The sequence below is a fragment of the Anopheles maculipalpis genome, chromosome 2RL (assembly GCF_943734695.1).
Source record: "Anopheles maculipalpis chromosome 2RL, idAnoMacuDA_375_x, whole genome shotgun sequence".
Classification (NCBI taxonomy): domain Eukaryota; kingdom Metazoa; phylum Arthropoda; class Insecta; order Diptera; family Culicidae; genus Anopheles; species Anopheles maculipalpis.
In genome coordinates, this window is record NC_064871.1 from 88576653 (window position 1) to 88600627 (window position 23975).

The 23975-nt window shown below is 45.1% G+C and overlaps 3 protein-coding genes across 3 annotated transcripts in view; 2 read left to right on the forward strand and 1 right to left on the reverse strand.

The window, feature by feature from the left end:
* Positions 1-7059, reverse strand: part of LOC126568390 (CCR4-NOT transcription complex subunit 9-like) — an 83128-nt gene extending 76069 nt beyond the window's left edge. The window contains exon 1 of the mRNA XM_050224859.1: positions 7051-7059. The gene's annotated coding sequence lies outside the window, so the exon portion shown is untranslated. The remainder of the gene's footprint in view (positions 1-7050) is intronic.
* LOC126568516 (transmembrane protein 222) overlaps positions 1-23975 on the forward strand; it is a 482151-nt gene that overhangs the window by 36234 nt on the left and 421942 nt on the right. The window lies entirely within an intron of this gene.
* The window catches only part of LOC126567600 (putative transcription factor SOX-15), a 50912-nt gene that overhangs the window by 9655 nt on the left and 17282 nt on the right, over positions 1-23975 (forward strand). Inside the window, exon 2 of the mRNA XM_050223816.1 lies at positions 15723-16375. Within this exon, the coding sequence (XP_050079773.1) occupies positions 15723-16375 (653 nt within the window). The remainder of the gene's footprint in view (positions 1-15722; positions 16376-23975) is intronic.

Sequence of the window (23975 nt, forward strand, 5' to 3'; positions counted from 1 at the left end):
TATCTGGGTGTAGGTGTGTGTGTGTGTGCGTTGACCCCTAGTTGCAGGTTGCCTTTTTCCCGTCCCGACCAGCATGAACGTGCATGGAGTCCAGACAACGAATGCGTCAGCTCTCCCGGCCGAAGTCAGCTGAGCGTGTCAGAACATTTGAAGGTGACGAGCGATCGCTTTTAGGACTAGTACGTAGTTCCGCGAAGCAGTCAAATGAGACCTAGGGCTTACAGGCGTATTTTGGAGGTTTTCTTTTTTTTTTTTTGGGGTGGCTTGAAGACTTGACTTGGGTTATTTAATTTAAAATGAATCAGATAAACTGCAGAAAAAACCCCCGTTAGCTGGGACAAAGAAGCTCCTTCCGAACTTTGTCGGCAAATATTTACGATCCTCGGTAAGGGTTTTATGGGGTACGTTCCTTTCGAGGGGGATAGAATTTTGTGAGTGCGGCCAGAGTTCTAAGCAAGTTCTTGAAGATGCAAACCACAGCTTCGCTGGTTCGATTTCGGACGAATAAGTTGTGACTGGGTCCAGACGACTAGCCACAAAAGTGAACTTCAAGAAATTCTCCGGATCGTCACCCTGAAGTTCAACTGGGCAATATTCTACCAGGCCTCGTCTCGTTCCAGCATCACCATAAATCTCGTCCAGATTTGGAGTTGGTTCTTCTCCCTCTTCCAGCATTGGCATCCTCGGGATCTTCTAAAATATGTAGCATACATATTCGTCACGTTCGAAACGTTCGCTCCGCTATCTTCCTGGTATCGGATCGATCCTTTCGGGACATCCGGACATCGTTCGATGGCATCAAAACTGTTCTCTTTGCCGTTACTGTTGCGTTTTCAAGGAAATGTCCGCGAACACGATGATTTTGCGCATATTTTTGTCCTCCCTTTTCTCCTTTCCCCTTTCCTTCCCTCACTATCTCGTTCCTCTTTCGTTCACCTCCTCCTCAAACGCAATGCCGCTCACATAAAATCAGCATAAAATCTGCACCACCACCAGGCAGGAGTGTGGTTGGTCCATAATTTTTGCGGCAAACGAGAATATCAAATGAAATTGAAAGAATAACGTGAAAAACGTTTCGCAGTTTCCCCCAAAAAAAAAGACACACACAAACCGTCACCATCAGGTTACAGAACTAGAAATGAATGCGTCGTCCCATTGGCATAAAGAACAAACTACGCAGAGCAGTAAGTAAGTAAGAACTTTGAAGATCAAAACAAGAAAAAAAAGGCAAGTGGAAAAAAATGTAACAAAAATACATTTTTTGCAATGAGAAGCAAAGTAAGAAAGAAAAGTAAAACAAACTAGAAAGTAGAAGCAAAAAACAAAAGAAACAAAAAGCAAACAAGCCACCAAACAAGATACAAAAAAAAAAGAGGAGGAAAAACTGTAGCATAAAATTGTAGCCGCTGCCGTTTTTTTTGTTAGCTGTTTTGCTACGTTTTGTCTCTAGGCACCAAGGCTCGGTGAGCGATACGAGGGGGGAGGCTTACCTTTTTGGAGGGCGAAGGACGACATCTCCCAAACCAAGGATCAGGATCATCGCAGTTTGTCGATCGCGAGCCTGCATGCTGCATCTCTCTTGCCTCTTGAGCTTTTGCGCGCCCGTCCCTAAGGGCTGTGTGCGCTGTGCTGCAAGATTGTGATCTTTCTCCGGCAGAAAAATGGGGAGCGCACCCCCTACTGAAGGGTGGAGTTGCTTGAAGCTCGCTCGCGCGAGAACGAGGGGAAGGGAGAGCGTTTGCGCACGCGTTGAGCCCATTTCGCTTATTGGCAATTCGAATAATCGTGCGCATTCTAACCACCGCCGGCACTGGTGTCTCGGTGCAGTGTGTGTTCTGTATGCTTATTGCCATTCTTATTATGTTCAGAACTGGCCCGAACCATGCGCAGAGGCTGTAAGCCAAGAAGCGGCTTCCATTCTGTAATCTCCTTTGAAACACAAATCCGTCCGTCCGTTCCTATCTGCCCGATCCCGGGACCATCGTGTGTGTGTGTGTCATCGTGATTTTCTCTGTCTCCCACAATCCCACAAGCGCGCGGGCATGTTAGTGGCGGGACGCATCAAAAGCGCATACGCAACATTCGATCCTCCGTTTTGGGGGGAATAACGATATCGAACCTATCCGGGATATGGGGCGCACTGGAACTGGACTGGATACCCGGCCGGGTATGTAGATGTGCAACAGTGCCCGTGCATAACATATCCATACATTCGTGCGGAGCCTGTGCCTTGTGCGAAGCGGTTTGTCCGCTTGCCTTTGCGCTGCAGCATAAATCAATGCCGTGTGACATATATCCTTCGGATGTCAGGGCAGATATTGCTACTCCGTTTTTCTTTTGCATTTTCGCTTTCCACTGTGGGTCCTCGAAGAAGCTTCCCTCCAGCTGAATGCTTCCCGTCTTTTTGTCTGCAGGGAGCGTTTGGGTGCCCTTTTTTGGAGCGTTTGTCGTTTTTTTTTTCGGCAGGTTATGTCCCATTGCTTTTTTGTGGCTGGGCTGTGTCCTTACCGGTTATAACTCAAGCGCGGTGGTTCGGGAAATTGTTTTGTACGTTGCTTTCCAGTGGTCAATGATCAATGAACTAAGGGATGAAGTTTGGAATTTCATACATTACTTTGGGGTGTTTGTATGAGCAGTGTTCGGCGATCTGATACATCTGAGAAAGTCTAATAAAAGAAACGTATTTAAAATGAACTAAAAATTGTTGGACTATTCCAGATGAAGGATGAGATTCGATCGAACACTCGGACTACCGAATATCTTATTCGAGGCATAGGTCTCTGGCATTAGTTTTTAATAAGTCAATTTAAAGTTTCAGTTTCATTTCGAGAGAAGTTAATATTTCCTCGGAGAACTCCCGGAGTCAACAACATATTCTGGTCTAAGTTCAAATATTGGCTAATCCAGTGAACTCCAAGCTCAGAATTTATGTCTTCAGTTAGTGATAACTTTGTGAAATAACTAACTGATAACTTAGTTAGTGAAATCACCAAAAGTCACTCATTAGAGATCAGGGTTCAAATCCCATCCAGACCTTACCCCCGTAGTGAAAACCGACTAACCAACTACGTGGTATCAGCAAGTCTAGTCAGCCATTAGAAGATGGCCGGTATGACAGTAGAAGATCGTCTAGAAGAAGAAGTAGGAGATGGGCTTGGCCCACAATAATCGATTGATGAGCTTAAAGCAGAAGAGATTGAAACACAAAAAAGACACCTCATCAGCAGCCGATAACTTCACCGGAAACGTATCGCTATCAGATCTCTTGCCGATCAATTATTCCCACACTACTACCCACTTGCCCTAGGAACGTCAAGCGGGGTGACACCAAAAGGACAAATCAATAATCAATAAAAAAAAAGGAAAAAAACCACACACCAAAACTCGTCGACGTTGCACTTGAGAAATCAAAAATCAATAGCACACAGTGCTTTGCGCTGCCGACGGGGAAGGGTTGCAATAAAAGTCGGAATGCGCGCACGGCTCAATTTCTCTCTTCGAACTTTCGAGTGGATCACAAACAGTGGTCTCGAACTGGCGCTAATCTCTACCGTCCACACACACTCTGCAAACCGATCCGAGAGCTTGGCACGAACGCTGAGGGACAATTAAGTATCGCTCTTGTGCATCATATTACGCTTTCCTGTAAAGCACTTTTCTAATCGATTGAAGTGGATATCGGAAACGTTTGTGCACGCGAATAACTGCAGCTGGTTCTATTTTGAGGTCTCTAATGAATATCGGCGACATTTGGTAAATTAAAAAAACGTTAGCAAATTCTTCATCCTGATGTCATTGTTTCCTTGGTGGATAGCCGGGAGCGGTTTTTTTTTTTTGTTCGAGCACTCTGAACGGAGGCAGTGTTTGGACGATGTTGAGAACAATGTCGATAAACAATGGTCACCAAGGCGCGTAAGAAACGGCAGCTGACGAGCTCACTGCAGAGAGAAATTAGCGAACAAATCTTATCGTAACCTTTAACCTCACAAAAGTCGTTTGCAGACGTTTACCAAATGGACGCCATTTTGTGCGCGAGGGTCCTCGCGAAGATGCAAAGTCCTTTGGATTCCTGCAGCCCTTGGTTGCAATTGATTTTCCAATCCCTCTCTCTCTCCCCCCTATTCCTCGTTCGTTGACATTTGTACAGCGCTATTATTTTAGGACCCTCCATAGAGCTAGAGCTGCCGGGACTTCCCGGGGTTGCGTTGGTTTGTATTTTTTGTTGTTTTCTTTTCCCAAAAAAAAAAAAAAAACCGGGAAATGCTTCCCTGGGGCGCGTTCCATTATTATTCGCTTACCGGCACGCAAATCATGCGCATTCGCACGCAGCAGGGAATGTTTCGAAGTGTGTGTGCATGTGTTGTGTCATTTAGCCGGAGCTTAATTGACCGATCGTTTGGGCTGCGGTTCTCATGCCTTGCGATTGGTTTATTTGTGCATTGTGTAAAGAGTGCGGTACAAATTAGGTTTGAATTTTTATTTAATTCGATCAAATCGTGCTCGAGCAGCACAAACCCTCGTTTGTTTTCATGTAAGAGTCACACTCGTTTAACGATTATTAAATTATTTTAAAAACTGTTTCCTTCTTGTTAGGAAAATTCTAGTATGTGAAGTTCATTAATTCATAGCACTCAATAAAATTTGCGGACAGAACGAGACCGCCTCGAATCGAATCAATCCTAAAACGCATTATAAAACACCCCGGTGACAAAACATCGACTTCCTTCCTCTTGTGACCCACACATCACCATCTAACTGCACGTTAATCTAACACACACAGTACTACAGCAAACAACGAACGTTTCCATTTGTCAATCATGCTTCCTTTTAATTAATCGTTCACCTAATGCCATTCATTTTCCCGGTCCGTCGCACCGCGATGCAGCGTTGGTGCAACGTCACCTTGTTCGGTGCAACGCGGCCAGCGTCCGGGGAAGTCAAACAGGCGGGAAGTGAATTGTTGTGCGCGTTCTGGTGCTCGGTGCGGCTTTTCTAACGGTGACGATTGGACACAATCGGACACACAGTTTTCAGGCTCCAGCGTGGTTGGTGCTTTTCTGCGGTGAGATGCCGCGCTAGAGATTAGCTCTCTGGCAGTACGCGCTGAAAGCCCGGTAGCGTCTATTGTGAGGGTTGTTGCGAGTACGGTACTGTCCGGATAGTAGGTGAGGTTGGTTTGCTACAGGTTACAGAGTTGAATGAAAAATAAAACACTGATCAAATTGGATGCAATGCTTGGTGCAAACGAGAGCATGACGTTTAAATAGTTGCATGGCGAAACTTACGATCATTTACAATGCAAAATTTAAGTAAAAATGATTAGTAATAATCGAAATGAAGCAGGTCAAAGAATGGCAAGAATAAGACCTCCAATGATATCCAATTTTTCTCGCTTGATGATTAGAGTAAATTTTTCGTAAATGTTTTTAAAAATATTCAGAATCTTTTAGTGTCAACTGTTTTCATTTTAAATTTTCTATTATTTTTAAATTTATATACCTCAACTCTATATGTTTCAGAATTAGGGTTGTTGGAAAATCACTACATGGATTAAAACGCTTTATTTAATATAACAATTAATTATTTAAACTCCATAGTGAATAGCAGCAGTGAATGATTTAGATATTTTTTTCCAGATTAAATTATAATAGCAAAATCAAACCAGGGAAATTATTATAGCCGAAAAACCCGTAATAAATTCGTCACGATTGTGTTTTCCATCGATTAACGAGCTTGCATTTTAGCTTAACCCTATTCCAGGCAACCGGATAATCGGGTAGCCGGAAACCGATTTCAATTGCCTTTTTCTCCGATTGTAGCTTAACGATTGACTTGAAATTTATTTTATGTAAGCAAATTCTAGCTATCTTTATCTGTACATTTTCTGAAATTTTTCTGAATTTGGATAAATCTTCTTTTTAGAACAGTTTTTACGTATACCTTTTATTCCAGGCAACCGGGCTTCCCCTTGAAGCCCGGCTACTTTGGAGGCTTTTAACTTTTTTAATCATTATTTAATTGTGGTACTGTTTTCTAATGAAAATTAAACTAACTTTTCTTCTTTGTACTGATGTAAATATGATGCCTCTACTCTTAGTCCTTTTTAAGCTATGATTCTTCAAAGATGACATGTTTTTGTTCTTCCAAAAATCGGAAAAAAAACGTCAAAAATAATTATTTAAGTGCTTCGCACAATTTTTACAATAAAACGCTTTTTGCAGCTTTGTGACGATTTTATCACAAGTCTACTGTGAAATTTTCAGCATTTAATTACCGAGAAATAAGAAGTTATAGGTGTTTTTATTTAAATAAAAACCGTAACTGAAGAGCCATCAACGTTACATATGAATTTCAACTGTGTTTAGGCTATATTGGCTATAGATTTGGAAAGAATGTATACGAGGTCTTCTGTAACAGTTTTTATTCAAATAAAAACATCTTCAACTTTTCACTTACTCGCAGTCAAATTTTGAAAACATCATGCTATATCCGTGGTGTAAAGTTCTATCATCTGTTTAGAAACATTATGTTGTCAAATTTTGTTAAAGCATTAAAATCATTTTTCCGATAAAAACATATAAACTTTGAAGATCTATTATTTGGAAATTACTTAGAGTTGAGACAGAATATTTAATATAATAGAAAGAAGGAGAGTTGACTTAACTTTCATCAGATTATTGCATTGATATTTGACTTTGTTTAAAAAAGTTATAAGCCTCCAAAGTTCCTGGCTACCCAGCGCAAGCCAGCCTGGCTTGCGCTCCAAAGTTCCCGGCTGCCAGGAATATGAAGTGTTTTTTGGATGCCCGAGATAGGGTTAAATAAACAATCTTGTACTGCCAAAATGACTTATTCCTGATCTCGTTCTATCCTAATCCTGTCCTGGTCGTTTCTTCCAGTGCAGAGTTTTTTTTCCAACCACTGAAATGCCAAAAAAATGACCGACAGATTACTTACTACTACACAAAATCTATCTAAGTAAGCTTAGTAATCACCAACACACACGCAGTCATCATCGCAATACGATCATTCCATTTTCTACCTTGGCACAGTTCCTCTAGCACATTGATCTTACCGTGGATGTAAGGTTAGTACACAGTACGGTATTTCTACATAATTAAAATTGTTTCACTCTAACTCGAACTCTACCTTTACGGCAAGCGGAGCCGATGCCGGTTGCCGGTTGGGAAAACTGAAGGAAAAATAAACTATTTATTTTGTGCTACATAATTTGCATTTTTATTTGCAATGCAGTTGCCCCTAAGCTGACCTCTGAACGTTAAGCGGGAGAAGGTGAAGCCCCCGTCGCTCCCCTTCCAACCCATCTGACCTGACCATTACCGAGCAGGAGGCGTAGTTGATTTAGTGGAAAGAAATTGAAACAGATAGAGATGGCTGCAATCAGTTTGCTTCGATGGAGCACGAGAAGCCAGCCAGCCAGCCAGCCAGCGCTCAATCTTACGTGCGCAACGTCACGTTGGATGTTGTGGTGCGTGAAGGAAATGAGAAGCCATTTGTGCTCCAACAGACGGGCCCAGGGTGGATGGGTGTGTGTGTGTGTGTGTGATGCGTATCCGTGAAGGTGTGGCCGGCCGCTACGAACAGATCGCCCTCGATTTTTCGACGTGACGGGCGCGGAAAACAGTACCACCCACCTCCCCATCTCTTTGAGGTTGGTGATTGAACTGTTCTTTCCTATGGCCGAGCGATCGTTTCTAGTGCGGATCGTCATGATCAGCGGGCAACAAAGTGAACTCGAAGTGAAGCTTGTATTTGGTTGGAGGAAAAATGGTGGAAAACTGGAATTTCCTAATATCCGATTTGATGGTCGGTAGCACGGTGCATAAATCATCGCTATGTCAAGCGGTGGTAGCAGCAACAGTAAAATGGAACATCAAATAACAGCTGTTTGGTGCAATATCTGATGCATAATTTACATGGTTCTCCGTGACTGGTCTGAGCCGGGTATGGGGAGGGTTCATTTTTGTATTATTTATGCGGTAAAGTGTGTGGAAAATTTGTAACATCATCCTGTTACTGGGGTGAATAAATTTTAGGTACGGTGCTAGATAGCTGCAGACTGAAACTTCTCGCTGCAATGTTCTCTAAAAGACCTTAAAATGACACTTAGTATCTAGAACTAGAAGTTTCCCTTAAGTATTATGATATAAAAGGTTCATCCGCTTTAAAAAAACTTCCTTTGCTGTAAAAAAATGAAAATTGCTTTATTAGTCACATACTCCGCGGATATTACGACAGTTTTTCCACCAATCTCATTAATCAAACCTCCCAAGAATGGAATGCGGATGGAGTTAAAAAGGGCAAAATTAAATAATAAAAAGTACTAACGCTTCTCTACTCACCTTGGGCCATGACGCGATGATGAAAAATGAAAATAACTGCAACATTCACGAGGTAGTCGGTCAGAGGATAGAGGGGAAAAAAAGCTCATCCACACTCCAACTCCCCTCTGGGCAAACGTTTTCCGGGAGAAAGAACATCGGACCGCATGATCGACCAACCATGATCCGTTTCTTTGTGCTTTACCCGGTCGCGCGGGTTGTACACTGGTACCCCCAAGAAAGGAAATCACACCCTTACCGGCCTGGCACACCACACTGCCGAGGGGACCCAAGTACCACTTTTCGACTTAGAGAGCGTTTTTCCGCGTACGTACGTAATTTATGATAAACTGAAAACATCATAATAACAGTGGTAATGGTGTACGAAAACAAAATTAATGACAACGATTTGACTCCGTGCCTTACCGGGCCCGGTTTCGCGGATGAGTTGTGCTGGAAGTGGGTAGGACTTCTGCTAGCTAGCGCATCGTACGCACCGGAGCGAAAATCTTGCCTGGGTCCATAAATAGTGACATTAAATGGGTTGGCCATCACAGTCAGAGGGGCCGGGTGGGTGTCGTGAAAATTCTACCCAATATCCGGACGGCTACTGACTACTACTGGCGACCGCGTCCAGAAGGAAGTCTTCACAGCTTGATAGGTGATAAACACGCGCGGGTCTACTGGACTGGAAGATGATGGGGCAATCATCGTGTGTGTCGGTGTCGGCTGATGTAAACCCCACAATCAGACAAAATAGGTCCAAACGGTTGAAGTCATGTGTGATTTATGTTCTCCGGTAGGCTTTTTCATGGATGGACGCCACCGGTGACCACTACTTCTGGTGGGTTTTCTGTGCTGTTGTGGTCAATTTAGCACGGGTAATCCAATCGGAACCGTACCGGATGATAATAACAGACGGAGAGACGGAAGTGGCCTACCAGAAGTGGGTTTGTTGACACGGTTTTAGCACCTAATTTAACAGTGATTACTATTTCACAGCTGGCTGCTGACCGTGGCGTCGGTTAGACAAGGCACAATCAGATTTACGGGGAGTCCCTCTCATGAAACATTTATCACACATATGAGCCGTGAAATGAGTGTTTGTGTGTGTGTCACCCAATTGCGATAACAACAACATGCTGCTTTTTTGTGGCCTTTTTTGGATTCGTCTAAAGTGTGGAAGCTGAATGCCAAACTCACCTCATTTACTGATAATCACAGCAAATGTCGATCGCTTTTTTTTTGTCTTGCTCTTCCATCTACTAGCTCCAAACTTCACACGATTGTACACGATTATCAACTGTCACTTTTTTTTTGCTGTGCACCTTTGATTGTCATCGATTTAGTCGTCGCCGTCGGTGCAGTCGTCTGTCGTGTTCGTTCAGAAACGGGTCGGGGTGGGCGATTGACATTTGTCATCGTGCGTTGTTTTGACAAGGCAATTCGATGTTTTTTACGGTGTTGTTTGACATTCAAACATTCGATCGACGAAGTACAACGCGAACGGGGAAGAACAAGCTGTCGGGCAAGTGAGTAACACTTGTAGGAGAAATATACCGACACGTGATAACGGGCGGATATTGTTTAACACAGTACGATCGACAGGGATTCTCCAGGCAGGCGCCATCTACCTCGCTTGAAGAAAAAAGGGGGAAGCCAATGAAGACGAAAACTTCGTGCCAAGTTCCCTATCAGTCAATGGCAATCAGTTGGTTGGGGTGAGTTTTTAATTTTGTTTGCCGTTCGGCAGACACACTCTTACCCGAATGGGGCGCAAGCCTCCCGAGTGTGTGGTGGACATATTTGGGGGCTGTCGGCGGAAATCGCCAAGTTATGTGAAGGTATTCGCGCTTTGGATTTGCGATTTTCTGATCGAGATGCGTCAGTTGACTCGAATGTCTCATATTTTTTCCCCTTACTGTCCTCATAATGACATTTAATTCTGGTACTGTTATGTCTGCTGCTGTCTGTCGTTTTGGAGCGTCAGCGTACGCGACCTCACGGTCGGCATACTAATCAAGCTTTAGCGATGAATTACTGCACGGAGCTGTCTGTGCCTCGCGTGCCTTTTTGGCACAAGCGAACATGCTGTTAAAGTAAAGCTTTAGCTCCAATTTATTTGAACCGTTTGGTGGGTAGGTTTGTCCTGGCATAAAAGCCTCGGCCGCGCGCTCGGGTCATAACTATTTAAACTAACTTACCTTCCCAAAACTCGCTGCGGATGCGGCAAAACAGCAGAACGACCATAACCAGTTACACATTAAAGTAAATGTGGTGTGTCTGACCCGCCGGTAACGGGTCGCTGTGCGTGGCGTTGAATGTCACGACTTTTACAACGGTGACTTTCGTCGCTGCGGAGCGCAACGTTGCTGAAGAAGCTGCAGCCATACCGAAAGGTACAAGAAATCGCCTCCCGTAAGCTTTCCTTCCGAAGAGATATGGATCTAGAACTCTAACTTACTACGGTTTCTCTGAGCACAAGAACATCTTTCCGATGCTCCGAGAAACCCCCAACCGAGAAGAGCCTCCTTAAGACTCCAAAGATCGTCCGAAATCGGTAAGGTTCCTTGATCTTTTTTTTATAGCACTGGTCCCCAGTTTTTTGCGACATTGCGTCTTGATGCTGTTTCCCATTTCTAGAAAGGCCGCAAAATGATCGCCATAAAGCGCCATAATATCCCTGCTAAATGTCTTTGATGGTGTGTCCTTGGAACCGTGGCTAACCCGTCGCGTCTTTTGATGCGGTAGATATTTGCCGAAAAAAGCTATTTCGCAGGGAATAGTTTATGATCGCTGCAGGGGAAAAAAAAACAATTTTTTTTAAGCCGCTGTCCGGAACAGCTGAGCCCCTGTGTTTGATGTATATGGGCGGAAATTTTTCTACCAAAGGGTTTATCACTACTCCAACAAACAACTACAGGTTTGGCGTTGGTTAGAAAGCCGAAAAGGCGACAAGCAACACAACAACGGGATGATTTGTAGCGCATCCTATCGCCGGGATGGAATCTCCGGTCTGTCGGACGTGGCAACAAACACGGGCCCGGGATTTCGGCGGTGATCCATCCAGCCAGTTGATGGATTCGACGTACCCGACCGCTGAAAGACCGCGGGTCCGCTTATCGCTCGTGGTCGATCTTTCTCTCTGTTTTGCGGGCTCTCGGGCTCGTCTAGTGTTGACGTACGGAGCTTTGTAGGCACGGTCTGGAGGGCAAGGAGAAATTGCTGGGATCGTTTCCAAGAAGGACGTGTGTGCCTCGTGTGTAGTCCCGTTCGCGGGCGCGCACTTCTTCGATTTCGTTACTGTCGAGTTTAGAAGGGTGAAGAAATCTTAACCTATTTCGAATAAAGTTGTTGATCGAGTTGAGATCATTCAGCTACTGGGCTGGGTTAACTTGGTGCTACTTTAAAATTGAAGCCTTCCGGAAGGGTCAATCGTGCACGTGAAAAAGATGAACTTTGTGATGTCGATCGCTTCCTGGTCAAACTTCAACCACGGTAAAGCCACTTAATCTAGTCGTAATTTCCGCTCACGAGTCACACCAGCTCAGAGCAGCTCACTCAATCAATCATCTGTGCGATGGTGGTGGATTTTCCAACTGCTTCTTCAACGGGCGAACCAGGTCCCAGGGCCGGATCTGTTTTCGGATGATAGCCGATCGCACTCTTCCTAGCCGTCAAACCGATTGCACTCGCCCCGTCATCGGGGACGAATCAATCATAATCGACGATGTGAAATTTGTCACCTTCCAGACGAGCCCGTACCCCAGAAACGAGAACGCCAGTTGACGCCAGCCGATAAGACCTTCTATGATGGTACATGATTTACGGTACGGACAGGCCACGAGGTTGCTGTGGCGGCTGTTTGCCAACCGTCCGGCGCTTCTGAACAATTGTTGTGGTGATTTTTACTGCACATAAAAGTCGCGTCAACTACAACTGGCAACAAATACCTTTTCGAACAAAAAAGAAACCGGTTAGAATGAGTCATTAAACGAGTCGGCAGCGTAGTAGGGTCGTATTCGCGCGTGGTGTACGCGAATCAAACAATATCCAGCGTAAAACTACAAAAAATAAACCAGGACGTGCCGGCACGTGCGCCATTTAACGCTTTAACTCCGTGTGTACCGTTAGTGTGTGCGTGTGAGTGTGTGTGTAGATTTTGGGACAAACTCTCACTCTTCTCGCGAGCACGCGAAGGCATTTCCTGACGGCGGAGGTCAACATGTCTTGCGAGATGCGCGCACGTGCGTTGCCGAGGATGACACGATTTACGGGAGATACTGAGGATTGGATTGCTTTTTGGGTTTTATCGGTAATCATTTGTAGGCGTGCTCGAGGACTTTCAGAGTGTGTTAGGGTTAGATGAATGCGAGATACCGTAGGATCTATGGACGAGAGAGATTTTGGATATCCACATCTTCAAATGTACAGCCTACAACGGTGAGGGAAATTTATTGTAGTCGCAGGAGGATCTTGTGCGATGTTCATCTTGACAAGACAAGGGGCGGACACGTCCGGAGCATTGGTCCGACGTGACACGGGTTTATATTTGGGAAGATTCAGCTTAGGTAACGACAAGTACAACCATTTCGCACAACACATACACACACGGACGAGAGCGAATTCTACGAACGCTACGAGCAGCGATGGTTAGCAAGTTGTCCATGTCATAAACTGAGAATTCTCATGGCCAGAGGGTAAAGTTCGTGTCGTTAGACGTTTGGGCTGTTTACTGTTCTGTTTGGAGTATGCGTTTTATTACACCCCGAAATAACAAGATGCGACCATGTCTAGCGAAGCGTAACCTTACCAGTACAAGGTCTAGTCAGTCCGGGGAGGGTTCAGGAATGCGTTAAAGTTGTAACAAAAGGTTGATGATTTTTCTTTCGGGGGACTTAAACTTTTACTCTGTTTTTTTTTAAGGTATTCTGCGATCTGAAGAAGTCTCGGGGAAATTCTGGAGTATAATTACGCCCCAAAATGTCGCAATTTTTACCCAACGCACCAAAACAATTGTCAGTTTCACTCTTCCAAAGTAAACAAAGGTTCCTCCGCTCCGTTTGAATCCTCACCTCTCTAGACATTGCCAAGATGCCATCCATCGCACACAAGGTGTTTCCCATTGTCCCACCGGAACTTTAGAACACGTTCGGTTTGTTTTGACTCTCTTTAAGTGTGCGTGCTATAGTATTCCAAAGGTTACAATCTGAAGGACGAACTTTTTCCTACCTCACCGGACTACACCCCTCAAGCGTGGGGGATTTTGTGGAAAGAGTATTAAGTTCATTGTGCCGCACCAGCTGATCCATTGTTTGTTTCCATATAAGAAAATTGAGCAAACCCCAGAGATGGATTGTCCCAGTGGCCCGGTTTTTCTTCCCTTTTGCCGGCTGGCCCTACTGGTGAGAATGTTTGTTTCTGTTTGTTTGAAGGGTTGTGGGTGAGGGGAGGGGTGTAGCTACTACAACTTTGTGTCAAAGCTACCAACCTCATCGGTACCCCTTCCGCCTCCGAATCGCTGCGCGACCTGAGGCTGAGAACAATTGATTATTGTATTAAAATTACCCAGGCCCCCGGTTTGGGTTCTCTCCCGAGACGAGACATAATCTTTGTCTCACAGCACTGTGCTTACGCCCCTTATAACCTTCAGAGGTGTTTGTATAGTTTGCGAATTCGTCACCCGACTCGGGAAGTTCCGGAAGGCTAGAAGAATTTGCCAATTGGAGCTAGCGGAGACAGAACAAGTGCAAGTTAACACTTGCTTAAGATGCACGTGCACGTCTGGGAACTTTCGGTTTCATGTTGGTTTGTGTGTGTTTGTGTGTGCGAAGCATCAGAAGATGCAAACATCAGGAACGGGAGCAGTATTTTTTTTTTTTTGGGAAGGGGTCTTTGTTTTGATGTATTTCTCACCAAGGTTATCAGCGAGTTGGGCGGGTGGGATGGGAGAATTTGGAACAAAAATCGTCTCACAACGGTGATGTTCCTGTCTCAGTTTTACACCGCCTCGTGTCACTTCCCAGGGTTCATAGCACTTTGTAAACTTTGAACCCACCTGACTCCTGATTTCTTTCAGCGCAGCTAGAACACAATAACCTTTCCCGATGGGAGGAACAGTTTTGGGGGTAAATAATTTGGATGAGAAATTCTCAGAGCATCACATCTGGTGATGCAACACAGAGAACAAAGCTACAACAAAAGCCAGCTGATCAAACACCGAAATGGTCGGCAATTGTTGATATCTGGTGCTGTGCCAGGTGGTACAGGTTGAACTTGAAATATTCCAAGTGCTTTTTCGGGCGAGAGAGGGAGAGAGAGAGAGAAAATCTTTGAATGGGAGGATGGGTGGGCGATTGGTACACTTCCCATGAGTGAAACTGCTTCGATTTGCATTGCATTGTTGTCTGGATGGCGCGTGGACGTTCGTGAAGTTCGCGTTTAGCTTTGCATTGACTGGATGCTCTACCGTTTGTTGATGAGAAGAGATTGGCTTTTCTCTTACGTCTAGGTTCCTTGTAATTGTTTGCTTTACAACTGCTGTGGGCTAGAATTAGTTTGTTGGAAGACTAATTACAACTTACTGGAACATAATTCTTCAAGATGCAAAAATTCACGGCTCTTCTCAAGGATTCCTAACGAATTCTTAACCAAATCAATTGTGCTCCACTATGTTCGATCTTCTCAATCTTAAGATCAACAATTCTTACAACGCTCAGACTCTATTACAATGCCACGATACCGTAATGTACACCGAGCGGAAGCTAATATCTCGGTTGTTTGTCCCGGACCAGGTTGTCACGATATTCCGTTCGGGGAATCCGTTCGTGATTTTTTCGCTGACACTGGCAACACAAACGAGATCATGATCCACCGAGAAGCAATAGCGAGCCCCGGGGGCCGATTCGTGAGGATCATCTTCGATCGATTTCAAAAGTGGACAAATTGGGTAGGACAAAGTCCTATGTGCCGCAAAAACGTGTTGCCGATCGAGCTCGCCTCACGTCAGCACTGTTGGTGGTCCTAGTGCGTTATCTAGAGGAGCAGCACTCCATGTTTGCCGAGCGAGGGCACGAAAGTGAGCAAACATGGACATACCGCTTCAGTAGCTTCTGCTCCACACGAACGGATGGGGAAAGACGAGCACGATTACCGACGGCGACGTCACCTACCGTGTGACCCATATCGTTGCTTATCGTTAAGCTAACATGTCTAGGGAATCGGTTCAGTACTCCAGTAACTGGAAGGGTTTTCTTCCAACAAACGGCCGCGCCGTGTTTATTGGAGTTTTATTATTGAAGAGCCGCCTTGATGCTACCATAAATCATTGATTTTGATAATTGATTCTGATGTTCTTGTTTTCGTTTTTTTTTGTTGCAGTTCTCCTCAGCATCAATCGCAACAGAGCTATCATCGGAACTACGAGGACTATGTTCATCCGATGCAACAACAGCAGCAGCAGCAGCAACAACAACAACAGCAGCAACACAATCCAGCAGCCAGCTCGCCCCTCTCTACCCTCTCCCAGCACGGTAGTATGTTGGCCCCGCAGAGCCCTAGTATGCTTGGAGGCAGTAATGGCATGATGCCCTCACCGCTAATGCAGTCACACTCACCGCTGCTCTCATCTAACGCTTCCCTGCTTCAATCACAATCGCCTCTGCTGTCCAGCTCACCGCTGATGAGCCAGTACAGTCCTTACCATCATCAGGACGTACCGATGCCAACCATTCTGCCCCAGGACGAACCGGGCGGTGGTGGAGGTGGTTGGGGAGGGCACTACGCACTGACTGCGGCCGGTCCTTATCAGAGCGAGTTCTGTGCCTCGAACTACGGTGTGTTGCATCAACGGCAGGCGTACGGTGGTCCCCACGGTCCCGGCAAGCTTGGCCCACACGGAGGTTTGAAGAGTGCCAAGGAGGCCCGAATCCGACGGCCCATGAACGCGTTCATGGTGTGGGCCAAGGTCGAGCGGAAGAAGCTGGCAGACGAGAATCCCGATCTGCACAATGCCGATCTCAGCAAAATGCTAGGTAAGCCCAGTAAAGCCCGGTTGGGGATTAAATGATAAGAAGGTTCGGTAGACGACGACGACGGGTTGTTGTTGTGTGTCGTCGACGAGCGTTATAGTTTATCGGGGTAGGTCAGTTAGTGAATCTGGGGACACAACACCGTGGGACTCTTATGTCTCGGATCTATTTATAACTTTAAGCAAATTCGAGCAGGAGTTGATCATCAAATTTTATTTTGAACTATACTTGGAGATAGGTCAACTTCATGTTTAGACTTCCAAGGCCCGTTCAGTCAGGGAATTTATCTCACGTATTACACAACCGTTCTAACCAAAAACCCGTGCAGATCGATCGACATCCAACAGTGTCGACATCATTTCCCCAAATAGCGCAGTCATCATCTACACCATTACATTATCAGCCGAATGGCGCAGCCTAATAGACATCTGATCGTTCGAACGGGGTAAAAGGGCTTTTCCAATCAAACACTCTGCTGGCCCATCTGTCAATGGTGCGTACCGTACGCTCGCTGACCTTACCAGCCATTACCAGCACCGGCCCATGTGCTCAATCAATGGCCAATCAATCAGTTTAATCACCAAATCGAACCGTCCACGCTGTCTTAAGCTGGCGCAAGAAGTCGTCCTCCGTCGCTCCTGCTCCCTCTATCTCGTGGGCATGACGTTTTTTGTTGTTGTTGTGGTCTTTTTTTTTTAGTTGGTTGGTTCGTCTTGAAGTGTACACAAGTGATAAGATTACACCCTATTCCGGATGACCATTCGGTCGCTGTAACAGGTAGCACAGCAGTAAGCAGCAGGGTGGTCAATCTTATCGTCAGCGATAAAACCCCATTACGTATCACTCGCTACACTCGACCTCAGTAGATCTTCGGATGGTTTAATGAGGTATGGAGCGTTACGGAGCTAGAACACTATTGAGAGGCTCGAGTATAAGGTACCTGATGAAGATGAGCTAAGAGTTAGGTTGGATTTTTTAAGTTTTCACAATTATCTAAGGCTCTCGGCGATGAGTCAGAGTCAACCGTGTTGACTATTATCGAAATTTCCCAGCTGATATGGATCTTGCTCCCCCCCGGCTCGTGCTAGAACTTGCTGTTTGAGTTTACGTAACGTAAAAAGGTGACTCACTCGCATCTGGCCTAACACGCGAGTTAAACATCAAATGAAAATCCATCCCATCCTATTGCAAACGAGAACAATTTCCTGCTTGCGTGTATGCAAGGCCCAGCTGGAGGCTGTTTGACAGATTTTCGACATTGATCGGAAACGAATTGAACGACAAATTAGCTATTGATAGGACATTTGGGTTAGAATTGAATTGACCTGGTTGGAAATAGGTGGAACAAGAAGTGTGGCTGATGATTACATGATCTTCCACGTGACCACTCCTAGAGACGATCGATTGTGACTGTTGGACAGGAAATTGTCACGTTGCTGGGCAGAGATCGTTTAGTAGAGCTACTGGTTGACGCACAAAGGTTGACTAATTTGTCGGTTGGATCAGAGGAGGGCACAACAACAACAAAATTACAAATCAACCATAAACCATAAACCAAAAGCACGAAACCACGGGATGGTTTTTTAATCCACCGAGTCTTAAACCGGCCCGGCCGCTTTTGATAGATAAGATTAGTAAAATGGTTTTGACCAAACATTGGATGACACATCCATCTTTGGAAAAAGTGGTTTAGTGATAAAAATTCCGCGTAGGTGGCAAAACACGCATGACTAACCACCCCACGAGTTTTAGTTGTATGCTATAAAAAAGTGTCTTCTGTTTTTATAGCATCATACTGATTCGACTTCTAATGGGAAGCAAAAAAAAAAAGACTGAGCTCTCTGCCATCAAAGCAGCCATTTCCTTTTACAAGAAGCGTTGTTCCCATACAAAGCAAAGACAACTTGAGGACGGACGAGCTTGGAAATAAAGCCCCAAACCCGGGCGGACCGAAGACTTCGATTTGCTCGAACTCCAATTAGGGCCGCCAAGTGTGCCGCATAAATTATCTCCGTACCGGGTGTGTAACCGGGCCCCCGGTTTGTAGTGGTGATTCGGGTTTATTTATATTTATTTCTTTGCCTACTCGGCTGTTGTTTATGGCACAGCGTCCAAGGCATGCTACGTATTGGGAGTCCTCAGGCAAGAAGATCTTAAGCAAAGGGAATATAATGCACATTTGCAATGGAGAACATCATGGAAAGGCACGGTTACAGACGGCGAATGCAGTGTGACTCGTTTTCCGATTGGTAATGTGGGCTCAAGAAGACTCCGGTTAATCTTGAAACTCCAAAGAAGCCAAGCAAGATTCAAAGAAGCCGTGGATTTCCTTCGTATCGTTCCATTGCTTTTGCCACAAGATTAAGATGAGATGAGATGCTGCAGGTGAGAAATCACAGAGCACGATCTTGTTCTCTCTCACTTGTTCACTCTTCACGCGAGAGCGATTTTGTAATCCAGTTATCTCTCTCTCTCTGTTTTCTCACTTGCACGCGCCCGTTTCATTCTCAGCGCTCCGCAGCAGCACATATTGTGCCCCTGCTCGCTCTTCTCACAGCTTCTCACCGTAACGAGGAGCGGGCAGATCCGCCGCAGAAAGCAAATCGGGCAATTATAGACACCGCCCTCTTTTAATTCGATCCGATTGGTTGATTTACCATAATGTTGTGTATGATTTTCCCCGGTACCGGTACGTGCGTCCAATCCGTGCAAATACGCGCGTCGGGTTCGTCGCTTGTGCAGGCGTCTCTCGCTAGGCGTGAGTCTTTCGTTTTATTTTCGTTATTAGCAAAAAAAAAGCGCACGTTTCCGTTTTGAGGTTTGGGGTTGTTGGTGCAATGGTTGTTCGGTGCCGACGTCTTTCGGGTCGCGCTGGCTGTAAATCAGATTGTTTACAAATAAATCAAGCAAACGGTAGAATGGCGTTCGGCAGCAGTGTCGGTTTGTTTGCGGCATATATTCGTACATTCATCAGTTTAATCGTTTTTAATCGCGGATATGCAATAAATTGAGCTAGTCGTGACACGATACTAAACCCGGCCAACGGGTAACCGAGCTAATGAGGAGGACCGCAAGCCTTTAAACGGAAGCTTGTAATGGTACAAACTATGCTTGAGGGTAGTTTATATTTTACGCGACTATTGAGAATGGGGTGGATGCATGAATTATGAGGCTTTGAATGACTTCTTTTGCGAAAAAAGTGGCCCCTTCAAGATTGCACATAAAGCGATCTCTCTGCCATCAATATTGGACCGAACCTTACTGCAACCTCTCATCATAGCTTCCATTTTCACGCTAGAGGTCATTAGAGAGTGAATTGCACCATTATCCGATGGTACGCAACCATTTTGACAGACCTCGAAATCTGGTCCAGTTTTCTAGGGCGAGTAATTATTGAAGCAATTTTATTGCGGCAAAACAGCCTCCTCAAAATGACTACTGCTTTGCGGGTTACATTACTGCGTAGTACGTTAATTATTCGCTTCGTTTTTTCGTCTTTCTCGTGCGTCCTTACCCACATTGAACAAGTCGCGAAGGTACACAACCAACTTACCCGACGGTGACGGAATAAAGTCCAAAAATACTAGAGTGGCAGTTTGATTTTTACCTCACCGACGCGGCTTTTCGAGGTCGATTTCACGGAGATTCAATCCGGTCGCTGCCACTTTCGTGAGGCATTTGAAACCAATCCATCCATCAAGTCCACGGTTTTGCAGACGGTTTTTGATGCGATGTTGCGTGAACCGCAGCCACCGACAGAAAGCTGGATAGGGGAAGGGATGGGGGGGGGGGAACTCGAATCATCCAACCGATCAAGCGACATGCAAATGAGCTTTTCGGTTGAACTAAAAATCGCTCCACATCGGTGATGGTGATGAATGAATTCCCCTACAGAAAAAAAAAAAACAGAATGGAAAAGAAGACTAGGCGTAAAAAAGTCCCCCCTCTCCCTCCACCCTCAGTCTAAACTGATCAACCTAAATTCTCGTCATCGTAAAGTTCGGGTTGGGCTTAAAAGAAGGCAACGCGTAAAAACACACCACCTCGATTGCTTCAACAAAATCGACCGATGGTGATGGATGGGTGCAGTTTTTTTTTAGGATGAAGAGAGCGCGGGGGGGGGAGGGGTTTCCGGGCGGTCAGCTGAAGAGGGCGCAACCGAAGCCGGAAATGACGATCCCTTCCTTTTTTGGGGCCGATGCAACCAAGCGCGAAGCGTGGCCGTTTTGTGCGAGGGCATGGAAGGGTAGGACGCATGAGGGTGGGATGAGATGAAGAACGCAAACAACGAACCCTGGCTGTGACTTGCCGACGATCTCGTGCGTACGATACGTTCGATGTCATCAATGCTGTTATTGCACAAGCAGAGTAGAGTACAGAAAGAGAGAGAGAGGGAGAGGTAGAGAGATGTGTAAGGTAAGAAAGAAACAACTAAATTAAGTGGAAGGCCGTTTCCGGAGCACCAAGCAGCGATATTCAGGGTGTGGGTACCCCACATGTGCTGGCTGGCCTGGATTGAAGATAAATCACCATCCCTAAAATTTAATTAGAATTAAAATTAAATCTACAAACAGGCGCCACGCTGGCATGTTTTCATCGAGGAATCTCGTAATAAGTTGTTATTTTTGAATAGGAATTCTTCCATGTGGTGAAGGTTTTTTAACATAATATTCCCCAAATATTATCCATGCACAGGTAAGCAGCCAAAGGAGGTCGTTCAAGAGATCTACAGACTATATGCTATAATTTAAACGATCTCCTCGTTGAAGGAGGTTCTTCATCGATGAGTCCTTATCAATCAAGACTAATTGTCTTTCAAAGGACCTCATCTTCGAAGCGACCTCTTCGTTAAATCCTCATGTACCGAGAGACCAAACAATTGAAGAGTCCTCATAGTCCAAGAGTTCTCGTAGTCCTATCTAACAAGCAGTCTGTTTGTGCAAGCTTCTCTATCAAGAGCTTTCTCAGTCAAAACAAACTCGAAAGTATAGGAGGTCTTGTAGTCAGCAGATCTTACTCGTTCAAGCTTCATATACCAAGAAACCATATAATCGAAGAGTTCTTGCCACGAAAGCAAATCTTAAAAGAGATCCGTCTAGGCCATATTTATAAGAGTCATGCTCGGAGTGAATTTCGCTACAGAGCTCTGGATTCAGTCTGGATCTTCCATTATCGATAGTTTGACATATGCGTTGCTTTGCTCTCTGCTCGTTTGTATAAATTATTATCAGAACTTACGCCAATCTTTATCCAGTGAAAATCATAAGTATACCACAGAGTGCCCTCTACATGTCAAACGAGTAAAGTATCGAAATTTTAAGAAATTTCTTTGAAATGATAAATAAATTATTCATACATTACAGTATCACATGATTTCGCTTAAAATGGAGAAAACTTCTTCTTAAATGCAGGAATTTTGACATGCTCTTCCACCGGATAGTTCATTAGTCGGCGTTCATTTTTTTTCCTTGGACCCTCAGACTCAAAGAAGTTAATGTTTTTTTTTCCATTGCCCCCATCGCAACCACTCAAAAACAACCTCGCATTGCCCACCAAACGAGTACCAACCCACTTTCTTGCCGAGGAGAGTATAGTTTCAACCGCTTCAAAAAAAAAAGCTCTTCCGTTACGGCACAGACTGCTGAAGTTGAAGCAGAAAAAAGGCCTCGTAAAACCTCAGAAAAGCAGAGTTTCGAAATGGAACAGATTTTTTTCTTCTTCTTCAACTCACACAACCTCCAAACCTGGCCACCGAGAGGGGGCTTCACTAATGAACGACAGATAGACACCCCCTTTTTAGTCGGCGTGGAAAGATAGACACCAATAATTGCTTCGACGAAATCGACCACCAAACCCACCTCCACACGGGAGGAAGATTTTTTCGGATCTCGCCGCGGGTATCTTACCCCAAAATGGCCACCGCGTGTTTTGAACGGTTTTGAGGTCTGGCCGTGATTGCTTGTGTGGTGTGTGTGTGTGTGTCTGTCCGTTTAGCTTACAACCTCTAAGCAATAGTAGCCGAGGCACAGATCACCTCCAACTAGTGAGTGAGTGGTGTGCAGAGTTTGGAAAGAAGTATAAAACCGTATCTAAACCCGTTCACGGATGTTCACCCGGTAGGGCGCTAATAGATGTTCTCATTGGGTTGAAATTAAGTTTCATGTGTCTTCCACTCGCTGGAAGATAAAGAAGACGTCGAAAAAATGGTGCCGTAATTAGATTTATTTCGTGGCTCGTAGTTTGCCGGAACGACCCCTCGAAAAGATCGTTCAATTGCGTCGAATAAGAGAACGCAGACGCGTCATTAGCTTTAATGCCAAATGTTGCCTGCTTTTGGGCAGCAGAAGAAGCCGTGAAACCGTGACTAAGGAGGAAGGAAGGATGACATTAACATTTATCGACATCAAATCCGACTCACTTGAAGCACACTTGTGATCCAGAGTATATGGTTGTGCCATCAAGAATCAGAATCTCGCTGCCTTTCGGTGATTTAAACGCTTGTTGCTGTTGTTTCTTCCTAAAGATGGAGATTATTAAAGTAGGCGATCTATCAACGCTGCTCGTCAAATGCCTTACACGGAGTACTTCCTAGATCACATTTCGAATCGGCGCAAAAGGGCGCAAACATGATGGTGTAGTGCAAAAATTCGCCCTATCCACTCACACGATCTGCCCAACCATCCCGAAGACAGATCGATCCTGCTTAGCATTGTTAGCGGGGAGAGCCCGGCTTAATGGGCGCAATTGCATTCACTCTTCGTTCGTCATGTTGCCTGCCCATCCAGCTCGATTGCACACGACAGATAAGCTGCCCGGGTGCTGGACCGATATCAATGATTTACAAATCCTTCGACATTCGTTTACATTCGCAGACTAAAGGGGACGAGAATGTAGCTAAAAATGGGCAATTGTTGACTCCCCGCGATCTTGCGATCGATATCTGATGCCTGGTGCTGCCATTTTGTCGTCGGAACCTTCACTGGTCCGAGATTCGATTGCGATTCTTCCTTACCCGAAGACGTACACACAGGGCCTGATGGATGAATGACGACTGCTCGAAACCTTCGGGGCCGAGAGCACGTGCACGGTTCGGTGTGCATTTTAACATTTCCGTTGACATTTATTGCATCCGCTTGCGAGCCGGGGAATCTGCGTGCCAAGGTTGTTTTGTGTCGGCAGAGCTGTTCGGGTGGTCGTAGTCCTAGAACGCAAACGCGAGTGACTGCGTTGTGCAGATTTATTTCTTGTGCGAAGGACGGCAGCTGAAGGTTAGCATCGTGAAGGCAAGCTAAGAGCAAGTGGAAGACTGTAATGGCGTTTGAGCAGTGATTGAATGAACAGTAGTTGCGGTTATTTAGTTACTCAGGAGCTCTCCAAAAACTGTTGGTCGTGGCTAGGACCTAGGTAGGACTTTTGTTACATAAATCCGGATATCAAAGTCTAGTTTTCTTTGCCATCTAGCACTTGCTATCTAGAGCTGTCTGATGATTCTTCAATTATTTTGTGGTATTTGCTCTGAAATCTCTCTACTACTAAGAATTGATGCTAAGGATTCTTTGGATTCTAAAAGATCTTTCATTTGGTATCTTGGAGTACGGTTTTT